Source organism: Grampus griseus, assembly GCF_964374135.1.
Source record: "Grampus griseus genome assembly, chromosome: 5".
In the NCBI taxonomy this organism is placed as follows: Eukaryota; Metazoa; Chordata; class Mammalia; order Artiodactyla; family Delphinidae; genus Grampus; species Grampus griseus.
The window spans coordinates 28,376,801-28,394,623 of NC_138998.1; the positions used below are offsets into that span (position 1 = coordinate 28,376,801).

General features: G+C 37.8%; 1 protein-coding gene across 4 annotated transcripts in view; it reads left to right on the forward strand.

Annotated features, from left to right (window-relative positions):
• The window catches only part of CEP70 (centrosomal protein 70), an 80,392-nt gene that overhangs the window by 33,471 nt on the left and 29,098 nt on the right, over positions 1–17,823 (forward strand). For 3 of the 4 annotated variants that reach the window (XM_082654108.1, XM_082654111.1, XM_082654110.1), the window contains 4 exons: positions 3,818–3,874; positions 13,261–13,342; positions 13,447–13,535; positions 14,978–15,052. In XM_082654108.1, coding sequence (XP_082510234.1) covers positions 3,818–3,874; positions 13,261–13,342; positions 13,447–13,535; positions 14,978–15,052 — 303 coding nt within the window. The remainder of the gene's footprint in view (positions 1–3,817; positions 3,875–13,260; positions 13,343–13,446; positions 13,536–14,977; positions 15,053–17,823) is intronic. The other variant, XM_082654109.1, reaches the window with a different exon arrangement.

Consider the following 17,823-nt stretch of genomic DNA (forward strand, 5'->3'; position numbering starts at 1 on the left):
GATAGCACCTTGTTCTTTTCACTTAATAGTATAAACTAGTTACATTTTAACTAGTCTTATGTGTTTACATAGTAGGATTGGGGATTTTTACTAATTAGGTATGTCTGTTTTATACTATAAAAGTAAATGAAGTCACATATAAGTTAAAAACAAGTTGAAACTATAGATTGTTTCAATAATTATTTGAGAGATAATGCACACATACATGTACACAAATATATATATACAATTTTTATCCTTTTGAAGGACGAACTAGGATAAAAATATAAATAATAAATAATTTAAATAACAAAATGTAGTTGGAGCTAGGTGTGAATAAATAGAAAAGCAAAGAAAGGAAAATAGGAGTAAGGAAGAACAAAAGGAGAGAGATAATTACAGTGGGAGAATAAGGTAAGAAGAGAGATAGAGGAAGAGGAATGAAAACAAAAACAAAATAACAGGCACTTTGAATGAGTGAGAGGGCAAGAAAAAGGGAGAGAAGCATTGAGAAAACTTACCAAGTACCAGATGAAGTCAAGCTAATTCAGGTGTGAATTTGTCTGATGGCCTAGAGATTCTCCACTTCATTTGGTGTTTTTTTTTTTTTTTTTTTTTTTTTTTTTTTTTTTTTGCTGAACGCGGGCCTCTCACCGCCGTGGCCTCTCCCGTTGCGGAGCACAGACTCCGGACGCGCAGGCTCAGCGGCCATGGCTCACGGGCCCAGCCGCTCTGCGGCACGTGGGATCCTCCCGGACCGGGGCACGAACCGGCGTCCCCTGCATCGGCAGGCAGACTCCCAACCACTGCGCCACCAGGGAAGCCCTATTTGGTTTTTAATAAAACAAATTTTCAGTTTGAGCACAGAACTTAAAAATTGTGAATTAACCCTTATATAAAAATGCATCAGTTGTAGCCACTACAGCTATTGTCAAAAGTTACAGAGGCATTGGGACAAAACAGTATAGGACATACACAGATGAGTAAAGCGATGTTTGCTGCATTTATGGACCTGATAGCTTGTTGGGTAGATAGACACATACTCAGGTAAGTAAAATAAAAGGCACATTGGTATGTGCTGTAATGGTAAGGCAGACAGGATACTAACTGGGCGTGGCATAAGGAAAGCTTAGTTTCCACTGAGAAAGATGGGGATTACCAGAAAGACTTCATGAAGGAGGTAACTTGTAAACTAGATTATTAGGAACTGTAGAATTTTTTTTTAAAACACAATAAAAGGGCTCCCCTGGTGGCGCAGTGGTTGAGAGTCTGTCTGCCGATGCAGGGGACACGGGTTCGTGCCCCGGTCCGGGAGGATCCCACATGTCGCGGAGCGGCTGGGCCTGTGAGCCATGGCCGCTGGGCCTGCGCGTCCGGAGCCTGTGCTCCACGGTGGGAGAGGCCACAGCAGTGAGAGGCCCGCGTACCGCAAAAAAAAAAAAAAAAAAAAACACAATAAAAGAGTTTAATAAGGTGTCCAGTTTACAAAATAAATCTATAAAAATCAATAGCTTTTGTTTTACACCAATAATAACCTAGCAGAAAATGTAATGGGAGGAAAATTCCATACACAGTCATAACAGTAAATATGCAATACCCAGGAACAATTCTCCTGAGGTGTGTTGAAGTCCTAGACGAATGCTTTAAAATTTATTTGCAGACGGGAAGACATATCATGTTCCTTAAAGGGAGCAGTTGATGGTAGTTTGAATTTTGTGTGTAGTAATTCTCATTACATTTGTATTAATTTGTTCTGGCATCTGTATTCCCCATGATGCTGTAAGCTCAATGAAGCCAAAGACTCCGTGTCATTCCCTGCTGTGTTCTAGTGCATGTCCAAGAGGAATTGTAGAGTTTTAATAGACGTTAATGAGGAAAAGGGTATTCTAGTTAGAGAAATATGGTGTCTGGGAAACAAAACGTATTTGGGAGTGGCAAGTAGTCCAGGTAGTCCGAGAGGTCTGGAGCGTAGGGTGCACAAGGTGATGGTATCTTAGGAGACAGTATGGAAGGAAAGGTGTGCTGAAACTTTGAGGGGCTTCAACTCCAGGCTGAAGAGTTTAGGTTCTACTTTCTGTGTAGCAGGATTAAAAAAGCCCAGGATTTATGAGCAAAGAAATTAAACCCAGAGACAGACAAAATTAGTGATCAGTTTTAATAGTCTAGTTGGTAGATAACAGAGGTCTATAAAGAAAAAAGAAAGAGAGATACTGCAGAGATGGACAGGAATTGTCTAGACTGACTGACTGTAGATGTTGAAAGAAGGAGAGCAGTCAAAGATAGCCAGATTTCAAGCTAGGTTTGGGGAATGGGGAAGGAGGATAATGGGTTCATTTACGAACATTAGGTACTTTATGTCAGCCACAGAGAGATATCAGGCCTACAGTTAGAAAGGCTGAACTCCAGAGAACTTTAAAATTTAGAGAGAGAAAGAAGAGACAGAAGAGGAGTTACGTTTGGGTGTCAGGCTAACCAAGGAACAAGAGTGTTTGAAGAAGGAGAGGGTGGTAAGAAGTGTTACATGCCACCTCATTGGTTTGTGTTTGCCTTCCCACTGTTTTATTTGCTCAGAATTCCTGGTAAGTCCTCTTTAAAAGTTTATTGAAGGTAGAGGTAACAGTCATTCAGGATGAATGAAGTTTGCTGTGAAGGAAGAAGATAGAAATGGAATGGTAGCATGGGGGAAGGAAGGGGTGAGAGGGCTTGTGAAGTATATAAAGGAAATTAAAGCACATTTGCAGGATAATATGAAAGCTGGTACGTGTTGGGATGGGGAAAGTTGAAGAGGAAGGATAATCCGGAAAGTTATGATATTAAAAGCACAGTTGGTTGAATTAGCTCTGAAAAAAAAAGTTTCCCAAGATAGGAGTGAAATACTATACATTGTTGCTTTAAAAAGAATAATATGTGAAAGTATAGTGTTATTTTATTTTTCTTTGAGGATTTTTTGAATTACAAAAGCAATATGTGCTTTTAGAAATTCAAACAATATAAAAGTATGTAAAGTAAAATGTTATAGACCTGCTTACCCCTCCTAATTTCCACATCCCAGAGATACCACTTTTAACAGTTTGGTTTTTGTCCTTCCTAGTGTTTCACAGCAATAGTGCTATTGGCTTTTGGGTGGGACCATTCTTCATTGTGTAGGGCATGATGAGCATTCATCATGTTCATCGATGAACTTTTAAGCATCGTCGCCCCCTCCCCAACTATTCAGTGTGACAACCAACACTGTCCCCTAGCTGTGGTATTACCCCTCAGCTAAGAACCCATAGAGTTCATTTTCAATACATATACAGATTCATTTATAACTATTTTCCTAAAAAAATAGAGTAATATTATACATTTTGCTATGCAACATTTTTAAACCTTATCAGTTCGCATTAGGATGTAGAAATTTACATTGTCTCTTCTCATGCCTCTTCATTTTCTATAATATGGATGTGCCATTATTTATTTAACTTTTCCCTTGTTGACAAATATTTAGATTGTATCTGAGTTTTCACTCATAAATAATGGTGCATCAAGCAACTTCGTTCATCTTGAGTTACAGCCTTAGGCACGTATTTCTGTGGGAGTGATTGCTAGAGGTAGAACTGTTTGGACAATATGCATTTAATGTGTTGAGATTTAATGTCTGTGGTTATTTAAAAATATATACATTAAAATTAAAATATATGGCATAGTGTGATACTTGCTTCTGGCAAAAATCACTTAAATTTTTTATAAATTTGCAGATAACATGTATGTTTATCACTGTAATTTGAAATTGTATAGAGAGAATAGTAAATGTTCCAGTACCACATTTTGAAAATAATTCAACTTATCTGTTTTCTAGGTTGCTTTGCCTAATTGATTACTATGAATCTAAAATTAGAAAATTTCATAAACAAAGGTACGACTAGTCCTGTATTACAATTTTTAAAGTTATTATCGAGTCATGAATTACAACAAAAGTTTCTATGGGCTTTTGAAACAAATATACTTTGGAAATCTACCTGATATATATGTAATTTACCTAATATGTTTAACTACAAATTTCTTTTTTTATAAAGATCTTCAAGACTGTACTTTACCACTTATGTTAAAGTATATTGCATTTATATTAAAATATGTATATTTAATAATCACCAAAGTATCGGTCACAGAAGAAATAGTATTTTTCTTTTGTTGAAGTATTATAATTTGTTCTACTGATGTCATCTAACCACTAGATAGTTACTGAGTATATCCACAAAGTGTGTAGGGTTGGATTAGCTGCCTGCCAAAGTACAGCCTAATTAGTATGCAGATTTATATGAGATAAAGATTAAATGTCATAGTGAAAAATCAAGTATATAGAGTAAAACACAGTTGTCGCCTCTGATTAAAGAAATAATGGTAAAGTTTAAAAATAATGGTCTTTGACTAACCAAAAATAGCTGAAAGATATCTAAGGCCAAATAATCTAAAGTGCTTTAATATAGTCATTAAAACAGTGGCTATTCTGTTTCATTGTTTATAAATGGAACAGTTCTTTTAACAAATATTTGAGCACCTACTTTCTGCCAAGTTCTGTTTTTGTTACTGAACAGATAAAATAGATAAACTAGAATAAAGCAGATAAGTTCTCTGCTTTCATTAAGCATATCTGCTTTCATTAAGCATACATTGTCTAGTATTCTTGCCCCAAGAGTACTGACTCCAGAAACTCAGTAGGACTGATGGCAGAGCTGTGCTGGTTGCTGATTCCTTCTAGCACCTTGGGGACTCTTAAAAAAGAGCGGGATGGAGGGAAGAAGGGAAGAAAGAAGTGAAAAAGGAAGGAAGGGAAGATGAGAAGAGAACAACTAATGATAGAGCAACTCCTTGCTTTGTTCTATTCAGAAAGTAGTAGTATACCAATTAACTTCAGGGACCTTCTGATTTTCAAAACTGTGTCTTTTAGATGGTAGGCATGGTGTTAGATAGATTCTAGAGACAGGACAAAGTTTTGTTTGTTTGTTTATCTTGGCTGCATCAGCTCTTCCTTGCAGCATACGGGATTTTTTTTTTTTTTTTTTTTTTTGCGGCACACAGGCTCTTCGTTGAGGTGCATGGGCTTCTCTTTAGTTGTGGCGTGCTGGGTTTTTTTCTCTCTTCAGTTGTATCGCGTGGGCTTCAGAGTACATGGGCTCTCTAGTTGAGGCACGCAGACTTAGCTGCCCTGCGGCATGTGGGATCTTAGTTCCCCCACTAGGGATCGAACCTGCGTCCCCTGCATTGGAAGGCTGATTGGATTCTTTACCACTGGACCACCAGGGAAGTCCCTAGGACAACGTTTTGAACACAATTCTTAGCTTCCAGGAGTTTGCAATCTAGTAAGGGAAATTAAATGTAAACACATTAATAGTTAAAAATAATATGAGACTTAAAAGACACTAAGGCATAATGTCACAATAGAGTAATTACTAAAAACTGTACAGACAGTAAGTAATACAGGAGTCGATAACAGGAGCAAATTTGTTTTAGATGGAGTAACCAGGAAAGCCATTACAAAGCAGATGGGGGTTGTGCTTGAGGTTGAAGAATAAGTAAAATTTGGGAAAGCAGAAAGGCAAAAAAACCCCACTGCTTGTATGCTTTGAGCAAAAGTTCATAGATGTAAGAGAGTAGACTTTTTTATGGTACTATAAGCCAGTTTGGCTGGGCTTCATACAGGACCAAGAGTGAGCTATAAATGAACAAAAAGACATCATTTGCCTTGGAAAGAAGGAAGGCGCTTTTTCCTTTGATACAGAAAAGCTGGTGATGAGGTTGTAGGTATGTGTATTAGGTGGGGTTCTAGAGAGAAACAGAACCAATAGAATGTACATTTATATGCAGAGAGATATTTATTTTAAAGGAGTTGGTTCATGCGATTGTGAAGCTGGCAAGTCTGAAATCTGTAAGGCTGGCATGCAGGCCAGAGACCCAGGGAAGAGTTGATGTTGCAGTGTTGAGGGTGAAGGCAACCTGAAGGCAGAATACCTCCCTTGAAGATTTCAGTCTCTGCTCTTAAGGTCTTTAACTAATTGCACAAGGCCCACCCACATTATGAAGGGTAATCTGCTTTATTCAAAGTCTCTTGATTTAAATATCACATCTAAAGAATACCTTATGGCCATATCTAAACCGGTGTTTGACCAAGTAGCAGGGTACCATAGCCTAGCCTAAAATGAACAGTCATAGTATGTAAGAGAGAAGGCAAATGAATAATTTCATTTGAGAGGTTGTAAACTGTTAAGCTTGCAGAATCAGGAAAATAATGAAAATGAGTAAAGCAGGTTAGGTGGGAACTGTGGCAAATTGGAGAGCTGTGTACCATCAGTCTCAAGGGGGCAGTTAAACTGTACACTCTGTGAGGAATGTGAGCCCACTGTAGCTAAATCTGCTTTTTTGAGAAGTTAGAATGTTAGGTTTATAAATGAAATCAGACTTTTAATGTTTGCAACTAAAACTCAGTGCTCTACAACATATTATACAGTCCAGGCTGAATATTATTTGAAACCTTTGCTCTATATCTTTAATAAATTGTAATCTGGATTCAGGACTTGGTTGACTTTTTTTCTGTAAAGGGCCAGACTGTATGTATTTAGGCATTTTAGTCTGTATAGTCTCTCACCACTGCTCAACTCTGCTGTTGTAGCATGAAATGAGCCATAGACAATAAGTAAATGAATTGGCATGGCTGTGTTCCATAAAACATTAATTTAAAAAAGCCTGCTAGATGTAGCCCACAGGCAACAGTTTGCTGACCACCAATCTAGATGATGAAGAGAGAACATTTGGGATTTGTAGTAAGAGTAGAGAAGATTTAGTATAGCCATCATTGAAATGTCTTGTGTAGAATGTGGTGTGAGAGGTTGCCTCTGAAGTTGTGCCAACTGGCATTCTCTGACTAAAAATAATAAAAGGATTGAGGCCATTGGTGGGGGGTGGTGTTGAATCTGGTTGTCATGAATTTGCAGTGAAAATCTGGGATTGAGGAATGAGGACCTTGGAGAAAAGGAATTACTTTTTTGCTTAGCAATCCTATCATCATTGGTCTAGCTGAAGTGAAATATAATACTTTGGCCGGTGCAAACTACGCTCAGGTCAGATACTTGGACTGAATGTCTCATTAAGGGAGAAGGATATAGGAAGAAAATAGGGGCTGCATTATACATAATGTTCTCACAGGTGGAAAATTAGAAGTCACTTATACTTTGCAGTGATGAAGAGTCTGCCCTGAGGAGAGTTTTTCATAGTTCATTGACTGAACAAAGTTTATCAGTCTTTTTTCTAAGAGTAAATACTAACTTGATAGATTGTAGGAATTTCAAGGTGGATTTTGAGATCTGCAAATAGGATATTAGTATCACCTGAAGAAGCAGGAGTACTCTAAAAGGAGGGTGTAGAATTAACTGACAAGTATTATATTACTAAAAAAAGAAGGCGAAAGAGAAGGGAAAATGAAGGAGGATGGGCTGTGATTTGGAGGCCTAAGTGGGATAAACAGGAAGCACAGGAGGAGGACGTATACACCTGTAGAGCTAGGGGAGCAAGACCAAAGGAGGAAGACAGATGGGACATGGGCCTCTTGCAGAGGTAGAAGCCCTCTGTTTAACACTGACTTTTTTTTTTTTTTTTTTTTTTTCGGTACGTGGGCCTCTCACTGTTGTGGCCTCTCCCGTTGCAGAGCGCAGGTTCAGCGGCCATGGCTCACGGGCCTAGCCTCTCTGTGGCATGTGGGATCTTCACATACCAGGGCATGAACCCGTGTCCCCTGCATCGGCAGGCGGACTCTCAACCACTGCGACACCAGGGAAGCCCAAACACCCACTTTTTAAAGGCAGTGTTGTCCAAAGTTTTTCTCATCATGAAACACAGAAAGTGATGTTTGTGTACCACACTGGGGTCTGTCCAGTTGTCCTGAGGGCTGAGAGAGATGAATATCTTGGCACCTTTGTAATCCCTTTGCACAGCACACCTATGGCACACCATCTGGACCCTCATTTTAGGGCACAGGCTTGAGAAGGCCTCCAGAGAGCTCATGAAAGGCAGTTTCTGAATACTGTGGACTGGTATTCCTTTCTGCCTCCATACATGAGAAAACTCAGGAAAAGCAAAGGAAGCTGCAATCAAGGCAGCAGATATTTGAATACAAGTGTTAAGCAGTTGGAAATCTTAGAAGACTGCAAACATGGTGTAACCTCTGAAATAGAGGAAAAGTAAATTTTAAAACGATAGGCTCTCAGCTATGTTGTTACTTTACCTACTTTTTTAAAAAAAATTTATTGAATTTATTTTTGGCTGCATTGGGTCTTCATTGCTGCACACGGGCTTTCTCTAGTTGTGGCGAGCAGAGGCTACTCTTCGTTGCAGTGTGCAGACTTCTCATTGTGGTGGCTTCTCTTGTTGCGGAGCACAAGCTCTAGGCGTGTGGGCTTCAGTAGTTGTGGCTTGCGGGCTCTAGAGCGCAGGCTCAATAGTTGTGGCTCACGGGCTTAGCTGCTCTGCAGCATGTGGGATCTTCCCGGACCAGGGCTCGAACCCGTGTCCCCTGCATTGGCAGGTGGATTCTTAACCACTGCACCACCAGGGAAGCCCCTACCTACTTTTCTTTACCCAGAAATATATATCACTGTAGATTACTATATCACTATATGGTAATATAGATTAATATATCACTATAGATTACATGGAATATATTGCTGGCTTTTTCTATTAGTATTTCCCTGGCTTGGTAGATAGATTAAAGAGCCAAGGAAAGTAACGTAGGAATAAAACCTACAGGCCTCAGATTGAATTTCTTCTGAGATGTCAGAGACATTTGGAAAGTTACCCCAAGGAAAATAGTTCTATAATGAATTAGTAAAGTGAAGTCCCCTTGTCTAATTCCATCCTTCTTTTTAGATAGAAATTTTTAAATTGGTCTTGGGAAATGGAGGCAGGTGGATTTGAGATTAACCTCTGACTGAACATGGTTTGGATTAGGGAAGAGAATAAAACACAGGATTTCTCTAGTTTTGCTCTTTCTCTCTACCCCTAAGGAGCACGATCTTCAACACTGGGCCCCTCCTGAGGCTTCTGGAGGCCATTGGAGAAAGGGTGGGAGGAATTTGGCTGTGGGGATCCCATGTCCAAATGAGAGTTTGTGGATGCTTAGAATTATGTTTTTACTTCAAGAAAACCACGAAATCTGTCAATGCTAAATAAAGAACTACAGGAAAAGAAAGTGAGGATTCTTTACTGAAACTCATTTCCCTTTAGGTCTGCATACATTTAAAATTGGTCTCCTCTACTATATTCATATATTAGGTTTCTCTTGAGAACAAGTATAGCCATAGTGGCAGGTATTTTAGAGTATATATAGGGAATGATGTGAGTGCATAGGCTTTGGAACCAGAGAGATTTCAATTTGAATCTCACTACTACTACTAACTATTTGCGTGACTTTGAGCAAGTTAAATAACTACTCAAACTCCTCACCTGTTAAATGTGAAATAGTTTGTATAAAACATCTATTTTAGTACTTGTTATATAGAGGCTACTCAGTCTTCCTTATTTTAGTCATCTTTCCTAAAATGGTCATTTGTTCAAGGCTAGCATGTGTTTTAGAAGAAGGTCTGAGGGATATATTAGTACAGCTGTCTCGAATAGAAATGTAATGCAAGCCACATATATAATTTCTCATTTTCATGTAGCCAAGTTGAAAAGTAAAAAGAAACCAATGAAATACATTTTAATATATTTTATTTAATATCCAGGTTAACAGTACAGTTAGTCTTTGTAACCCTTCCATGGCTCAACCAATAAGCATTGGCAAAAAACACAAGATTGTTAAAGTCATTTTGTTTCAGTGGTTCTGCAAACTGGTATAGTATTTACACAGGTGCTGTATAATTTTAACAACTATATTCATGACACTGTCATAGTCTGCTTCAGAAAACTGAGCACATTTCTAATATGTATTATACAGTATAACAAAGCAATGAGAAACATCAGTCTTTTGAACATTCCAGTAAATCTGGATTTTTGATGTTACAAAGCTAGAGCACCTTCCATTGTGGAAAAAAATGATTTTTTCATATCTAGCTGAAATTCTTCTTTGATAGATATGTAAAATTCAAAGACACACCATAAGTGTGATGTTTTTATTTTAAGACCTCAAATTGTCAACATTTCTTGGTAAATCTGGAAGTCCTCTGAGACAGAACATTCCCAAAGTGTTAATTGAGATATGATTCATCTAAAGATAAAGAAACGTATTTGCAGTTTTTAAAATTAAATCAGTTCATCTTTGATGTTATAAGAAAGGTCTTGTATTCTCCAGGCAGTTGTTCATGGACTTAATTGAAGATCTTTCACTTTTTTATAAAAATAACTTTTGTTTTCTCATAATTTTCCAACAAAATTTCCATAACAAATAATTTATTTCATGTAAGGACAGTTTCTGTTTTTGTGCAACACTTCAAAATGTTTTATAGGTGGCCAAAATTATAAGCTCAGATTTTGCTAAAAAATTATTTTAAAAGTTTTTGTTGTATGGTTAATTTTGGTTTCGGTGACTTTAATTCTTTTTTGACTGTTGAAAGGAAACTTCTTAATATGTTCATTATGTATTTGCTGAAAATGCGTCCTATCGTCATCTACTTTATTATCCTAAAAGATTTTTTATATAACAACTTTTTAAAATAACAGCTTTATTGAGATATAATTCACATGCCATAAAATTCACCATTTTAAAGCATACAATTCAATGATTTTTAGGATATTCACAGAGTGTGTCAACATCTCCACAGTCAATTTTAGAACATGTTCATCACCCCATTGAGAAACCCCGTTGGCAATCACTCCCCGCCCTGAGCCCCTACTCTGCTGCAACACAACATCACAAAATATACAATTCCATTTACATGGAATGTCCAGAATCTGCAAGTCCATAAAGACAGAAAGTAGATGAGTGGTTGCCTAGGAATTGGATTGTAGTGGAGTAGGGACTCAGGGCAGAGAGGAGATATGGGGAGTGATTGATAATGGGTATGGTATTTCTCAGTGGGGTGATGAACATGTTCTAAAATTGATTGTCGAGATGGTGACACAACTTTGTGAATATCCTAAAGGGATATCTCATTGTGGTTTTGATTTGTGTTCCCCTAAGGACTAATGATGAGTGTCTTTTTATAGGCTTATTGTCCATTTGCATATCTGTTTTGGAGAAATGCCTACTCACATCCTTTGCCCATTTTTAAATTGACTTTTTTGTCTTTTATTGTTGAATTGTAAGAGTTCTTTATAGCAAATTATAGTAGCATTCATTAGGAAATTTGTGGCATACGTTCTTTCAGTCTCTTTTCTTTACTGTTCCAATTATTGTACTCTCAGATGTTATCATCTCCACTTGATTCTGTTAAAAATCTGTCCATAATTATTTTTTAAACTAAAAAAGTTTAGTTCTTATAATTAAAATAATAACTATATTAATTATCAATTATGATTTATATAGGCATCACCATAAATATAGTATCATAACAAACACCTTACAATGTTATATTGGTATATAGGAAAAAAAACATTCTAACTGAATCAGTCCTTTGATACTGACTAGACTGGTGGTGTGTTTGTATATAGTACTACAAACTACCCACGCACCCAGTGCACAGCTAGGCCACAACATTAATACCTTAACATGATGCATGGTAGTGATATGTAGTCCTAAACAATAAAGTCGTGTTTAACAGAAGAATATTTTACACTGCTTCAGTTTTTAAATTTTAATTAAAATGAAATAGAATTGGGCTTCCCTGGTGGCGCAGTAGTTGAGAATCTGCCTGCCAATTCAGGGGACACGGGTTCGAGCCCTGGTCTGGGAAGATCCCACATGCCGCGGAGCGACTGGGCCCGTGAGCCACAACTACTGAGCCTGTGTGTCTGGAGCCTGTGCTTCGCAACAAGAGAGGCCACGACAGTGAGACGCCCGCGCACCGCGATGAAGAGTGGCCCCCGCTCACCGCAACTAGAGAAAGCCCTCGCACAGAAACGAAGACCCAACACAGCCAAAAATAAATAAATAAATTTATTAAAAAAGAAAAAATGAAATAGAATCAAAAGTCTAGCTCTTCAGTTGCATTAGCTATATTTCAAGTTCTCATTGCCCGTGTGTACCTAGCGTTTACCGTATCAGACAGCCCTGTGTTAAGTGTATCAGGATTTTAAAAAACATTAATACTGATTTTCTAGTACTTTATAGCTCACAGAATGCTTTGATATCTTTTTAACTTTTAACACCAATTCTGTGAGGTAGATGTGACAGAAATTATCAGATAATTATCAGATTATTAATTAATTGATAGATAAAATCAATTAATTAATAGATAAAATTAATTAATAGATAAAATTATCTATTTTATAGATGAGAAAACAAATTTTGAGAGACTGACCTACCCAAATAACACAACTGGTTAATGGTGATGTCAAGACTTGAATCAGGGACACTAAGTCTGTGGCCTTGTCCACTTATACTCTGCATTTTTTAAAAAAATAAATTTATTTATTTATTTTTGGCTGCATTGGGTCTTCGTTGCTGGGTCTTAGTTGCTGCACGCGGGCTTTCTCTAGTTGCGGCAAGCAGGGGCTAGTCTTCATTGCGGTGTGTGGGCTTCTCATTGCGGTGGCTTCTCTTGTTGTAGAGCTTGGGCTCTAGGTGCACAGGCTTCAGTAGTTGTGGCACGCGGGCTCAGTAGTTGTGGCTCGTGGGCTCAGTAGTTTTGGCTTGTGGGCTCTAGAGCGCAGGCTCAATAGTTGTGGCACACAGGCTTAGTTGCTCCGCAGCATGTGGGATCTTCCCAGGTCAGAGCTCAAACCCGTGTCCCCTGCATTGGCAGGCAGATTCTCAACCACTGTGCCACCAGGGAAGTCCCTGCATTTTTTGATATAGATATTTTTGTGACCTAAAAGTACTAGAAGGAAAAAACAATATGCTTTGTTTATTCATTCAAGAAGTGTTTTTTCACCACCTCTTATGCCCCATATTCTTCTGGGCAGTGAGATACAATGGTGAACAAGACAAAGTTCTGGTCTTCATGGATCTTACCTTCCAATTAAGGCATTAGTGAACAAATATACACTGTAGCACTAGGTAGTAAGTAGTATGTTCTAATACCATTTTCTGTGAGAATCAGTAGGAAATTTAGCTTAAATTTTAGTTCACGTTTAGGTTATCAAACGCTTACTGTGTTGATTTGATTTTTGTTAGCTAGATCTTTTTTTCATAAATACACTGCATGTATCTTTTCATAGGCAATATGAAGAAGATGAAAGTGAGTCAGAAGAAGACTACAGGAGTCTGAGTGCTTCACCCACTTACAAAGGCCTTCTAATGGTATGGGGACTATATGACTGATAAATACTTTTTTTATAAAGCAAAATGATAATCTAAATAATCTCCCAGGAAAGTTAACCATATTTTTATGAAATGTGTTGCAGTCATTACAGAATCAACTCAAGGAATCGAAATCTAAGATAGATGCACTTTTAATTGAAAAGCTGAATCTCCAAAAAGATTTGGAAAGCAGGTGAGAGAAACTTGTCATTTTTATTTAACTTCCATTTAAGCATAAACTGGAATTTTGAATATTAAATGAATCATTCTGTCCCCTTTACTCTAAAACTAATGTTGGGGACCTCATACTCATACTTATTTTAGTCATTTGTCTCTCATATCATGGAAAGAGCAAAAATACATACATAGGCAAGGAAAGTGAGAAAATAGGAAGAAGATAAAACTGGGTAGGAACTCAGAATATATTCAGTCTTATGCCAGCAGGTTTCCCTTTCCCAAATAACTTTATTTTTTATTTCAATTGTTTTTTCCAAATTACTTTAGAATGTCTTATTACCTCATCATATGCCCGTGTTGTGGGAAGGGGGGGAATTAAAAAGTTTAAATGGCATACAACAGAAAGGTTTATTTATGTACATCATACAACCGCAAAAGGATGGCACTCTACCTGTTAACAGAGAGTAATAAGGAATGCACACTGCTGAGAGTTTTTTATTCAACAGATATTTGTTGAATACCTATTGTAAGTTAGACATGGCCTTAAGTTCTGGGATAATATATAATAAGCAAAACAAATACCTTGTTCTTGTAAATCTTATACTTTAATGGAGAGGAGACTGATACCTACAGTAAAAACCATTTCTATAAAGTTTAAAAGCCTGCCACATAATAATGTGTAAATTTATGGTTATTTGAATATGAGGTAAAAATTTATAAAACATGCATGGGAAGAATGAAGAATGAATTTCAGATAGTGGTCACCTGTGGTATGGGAAGGAGAGCAATGACAGTAATCAGGGTCACACATGGAGTTTTAAGTACATGTATAATGTTTTAGTTAAAATATTTGAAACAAATTACTATTCAACTTTGATAAAGCTTGAGGGGTGGACACAGTACTATTTGTCTTACTATTCTCTATTCTTGTCCGTGCATTTGAGATAATTTACTATAGAAACAAGTAATAGATTAATAACAATAAAAATGGGTAGAAAGTTTTGAACAGGGAATACACAGAAGAAGAAACCCAATGGCCAATAAATACCTCATTAGCAATCATGAAATTTTTTTTTAATTAACTAATTAATTTATTTTGGTTGTGTTGGGTCTTAGTTGCTGCATGTGGACTTAAGTAGTTGTGGCACGCGGGCTCAATAGTTGTGGCTTGCGGGCTCTAGAGCATAGACTCAGTAGTTGTGGTGCACGGGCTTAGTTGCTCCGTGGCATGTGGGATCTTCCTGGACCAGGACTGGAACCCGTGTCCCCTGCAGTGGCAGGCGGATTCTTAACCACTGTGCCACCAGGGAAGCCAAGCAATCATGAAATATTTTAAGAATTTTTAAGCATATTTGTGACAAGTAACAGGGTATACACTATTGTTTATTATTAAATATCTTTACGGTATAGTTTTATTAAATAAAAATAAGTGCGTTCAACATGATTTATCTTCTACAGGCCCACACAGCATGAATTAAGACTTTATCAACAACAGGTGAAGAAGCTGGAGAAAGCCCTTAAGAAAAGCATCAAGTAATTATATTTTACCAAAGTTAAAAATTTATTAAGATTTTGTATCTTATTATTTATTTTTATTATCTGTCAGCTTACCCCATAGTGACCGTGGCTCAAAATTACCAGGCTGATGGGGGGAAATGACATTAAAAATGGGTATTTCTGGTTCCACAGTTTTAAAGGTTTCTACTGTATTGCATTTGGCTGTATATGCATCTTAAATAAGAACAAGGAAAAGGTAATTGTCTGATATAATAAAAGGCAAAGATTTTAATTAGAAAGTTGTCTTTGAAAGTCATGGAGGAATTGCAAGAGAATCATTGAAATTAGAGGTGACAAGGCCCAAATTTTTGTTGGTGGTAGTTATGACATGAATAATATATAGCCTCATTGTATTTTAAAACTAAAGGTTGGGGCTTCCCTGGTGGTGCAGTGATTGAGCGTCTGCCTGCCGATGCAGGGAACACGGGTTCGTGCCGCGGTGTGGGAAGATCCCACATGCTGCGGAGCGGCTAGGCCCATGAGCAATGGCCGCTGAGCCTGCGCGTCCGGAGCCTGTGCTCCGCAACGGGAGAGGCCACAACAGTGAGAGGTCTGCGACGGCAAAAAAAAAAAACAACTAAAGGTCCCAGAATGAATGCAGTGTGTCATTCATATCCACCACCTCTCTTTTATGACTTTGAAAAGCATGTACTCAGAGGAGTTTCAAAAAGTTGGTCTTCAAATAGTGATAGTATTTTCTGAAGATTAGCTACGTGTATTCTTTGATTCAAGGGAATGGGACTTGAAGTAGTGCAGTGAGCACTGAGATGAAATATTTTAAAAATGACATGAGTTAAAATATGCATTAGGTGTATTAAATCAGTTGTATTAGCATATGTTGATTCAATTTTCAGTGACAGCTGTTTCCTCCTTATGGCAGCACATGCCACAGTGAAAGGGAAGTATAGTATTCTGGCCATCCAGGAATTACATATTAAGTTAAATTAAGGAAGGAAAACTAAAAAAGAAAAGAGAAGTGAAAGGTTTGGAAAGGTTGCCTTCATTCATTCAATTAATATTTTTTCCCTTCCTACGATTGCTTGATATTTTAGGTACCTGTAGTACCTCTTCCTATATGCTTGGCATTCTGCATACTGAAATTACAGTGGTAAATCAAGTAGAAAAGGTTCTTGCTCTCATGAAGGTTATGTGAAGGGGGAAGGGCAATGAAAAAATAAATGACAATTTAGATATAGTATAAGTACTAAAGGTGAAATAGTGTGAGAGTTGCTATTGTATGAGTTTGGACAAGAAGTGGTAGTGACATGGTCAAAGGTGGCAGTAGTGGAGATAGAACTGATGAGACTTGGTGATGGATTGGGGATATAGGCAGCTGACGGGGGGAGAAAAATCAAGAGTCAAAAAATCCAAAAATCCACTAATCAAGACTAAGTTTTAGTCCTGAATAACTAGGTAGTTGTTGGGGCATTAGCTGAGATAGGAAAATTGGTCAAGGAGCAGCTGGGAAAAGGAGGATGTAAGGGAGATAAAAAGTCAGAGAAGGTGTAAGGGAGGAAAACTTCTCAGCCTTCTTAGGGTCTCTGGCTGGGCCTGAAAATTAAACTGACAAAGACAGATTAACATGAGAAAAGTATGTAAATTTATTTAATGTAAGTTTTACCTGACCTGAGAAGAAATGAAGACTTGAAGAAATTGTTAAGCTTGAGCATTTACTAGGTTTGATGAAGAGTGGAAAGTTGTGGGAAAATGTGATAGTACAAAAGGGTATGAGCTAAGGGTAATAAACTGGGGGAAATTCAGATTCCTTGTCTTCAGAGATAAAGATGCTCCTTTCCTCTGGGTACAGGGAGGGCACCTGTTGCATGAGGGTCTTATGGTCTGCTTCAGGGGAGAAGGGGGAGGTCAGAGTCCTTCCTGCTCCTGCCATTTCTCAAATTCCTTTAGCTTAAAACATTTCTTATGTCAAAGTTGCATATTTTGGGTTTTTTGTTTGTTTTTGTTTTTGTTTTTGGCCACACCATGGGGATTGTGGGCTCTTAGTTCCCCAACCAGGGATTGAACCTGGGCCACGGCAGTGAAGCCCGGAATCCTAAGCACTAGGCCATCCCTCAAAGTGGCATATTTTGGAGTGGCATATCCTGATCCCCTTCAAAGGAATCTTAGGACTTCAATGTAAATGTATCAGTGAAGATACTCACACACACAAAGGCATGCACATATATTCATAGAGATATCTAGTCGTTTCCTCATTATTCACAGATTGCATATTTGTGAATTTGCCTATCTGCTAAAATTTGTTTTTAATCCCCAAATCAGTAGTGATGGCACTTGCACAATCATTCATGGATGTGCCCAGTATACACATTTTCAGCTGCGGAACAACGTGATGCTCTGCCCTTTTGTTTCAGCTTTCATAATGTAAACAGTCATTCTTTTTGCTGTCATGTGCCACTTTTATTTTTTCATTTTTTGCTTTTTGTTGGTGATTTCTCCAAGATGGTCCCAAGCATGGTACTGAAAAGCTGTGTGGTGTTCTACACACAAGAAGGCTGTGATGTACCTTGCAGAGAATATACATGTGTTAGAGAAACTTCATTTAGGCATGAGTTATAGTGCTGTTAGCCATGAGTCCAATGTTAATGAAACAACAGTATTTAAAAAGATGTCTTTATAAACATTAACACACATAAAACAAGGTTATATATATTGATCAGTTGAGGAAAATGTGACCAGAGGCATGCAGGAACCTGATCCTGTATTTCCCCTAGCAGCAGTGGTTCAGTCTT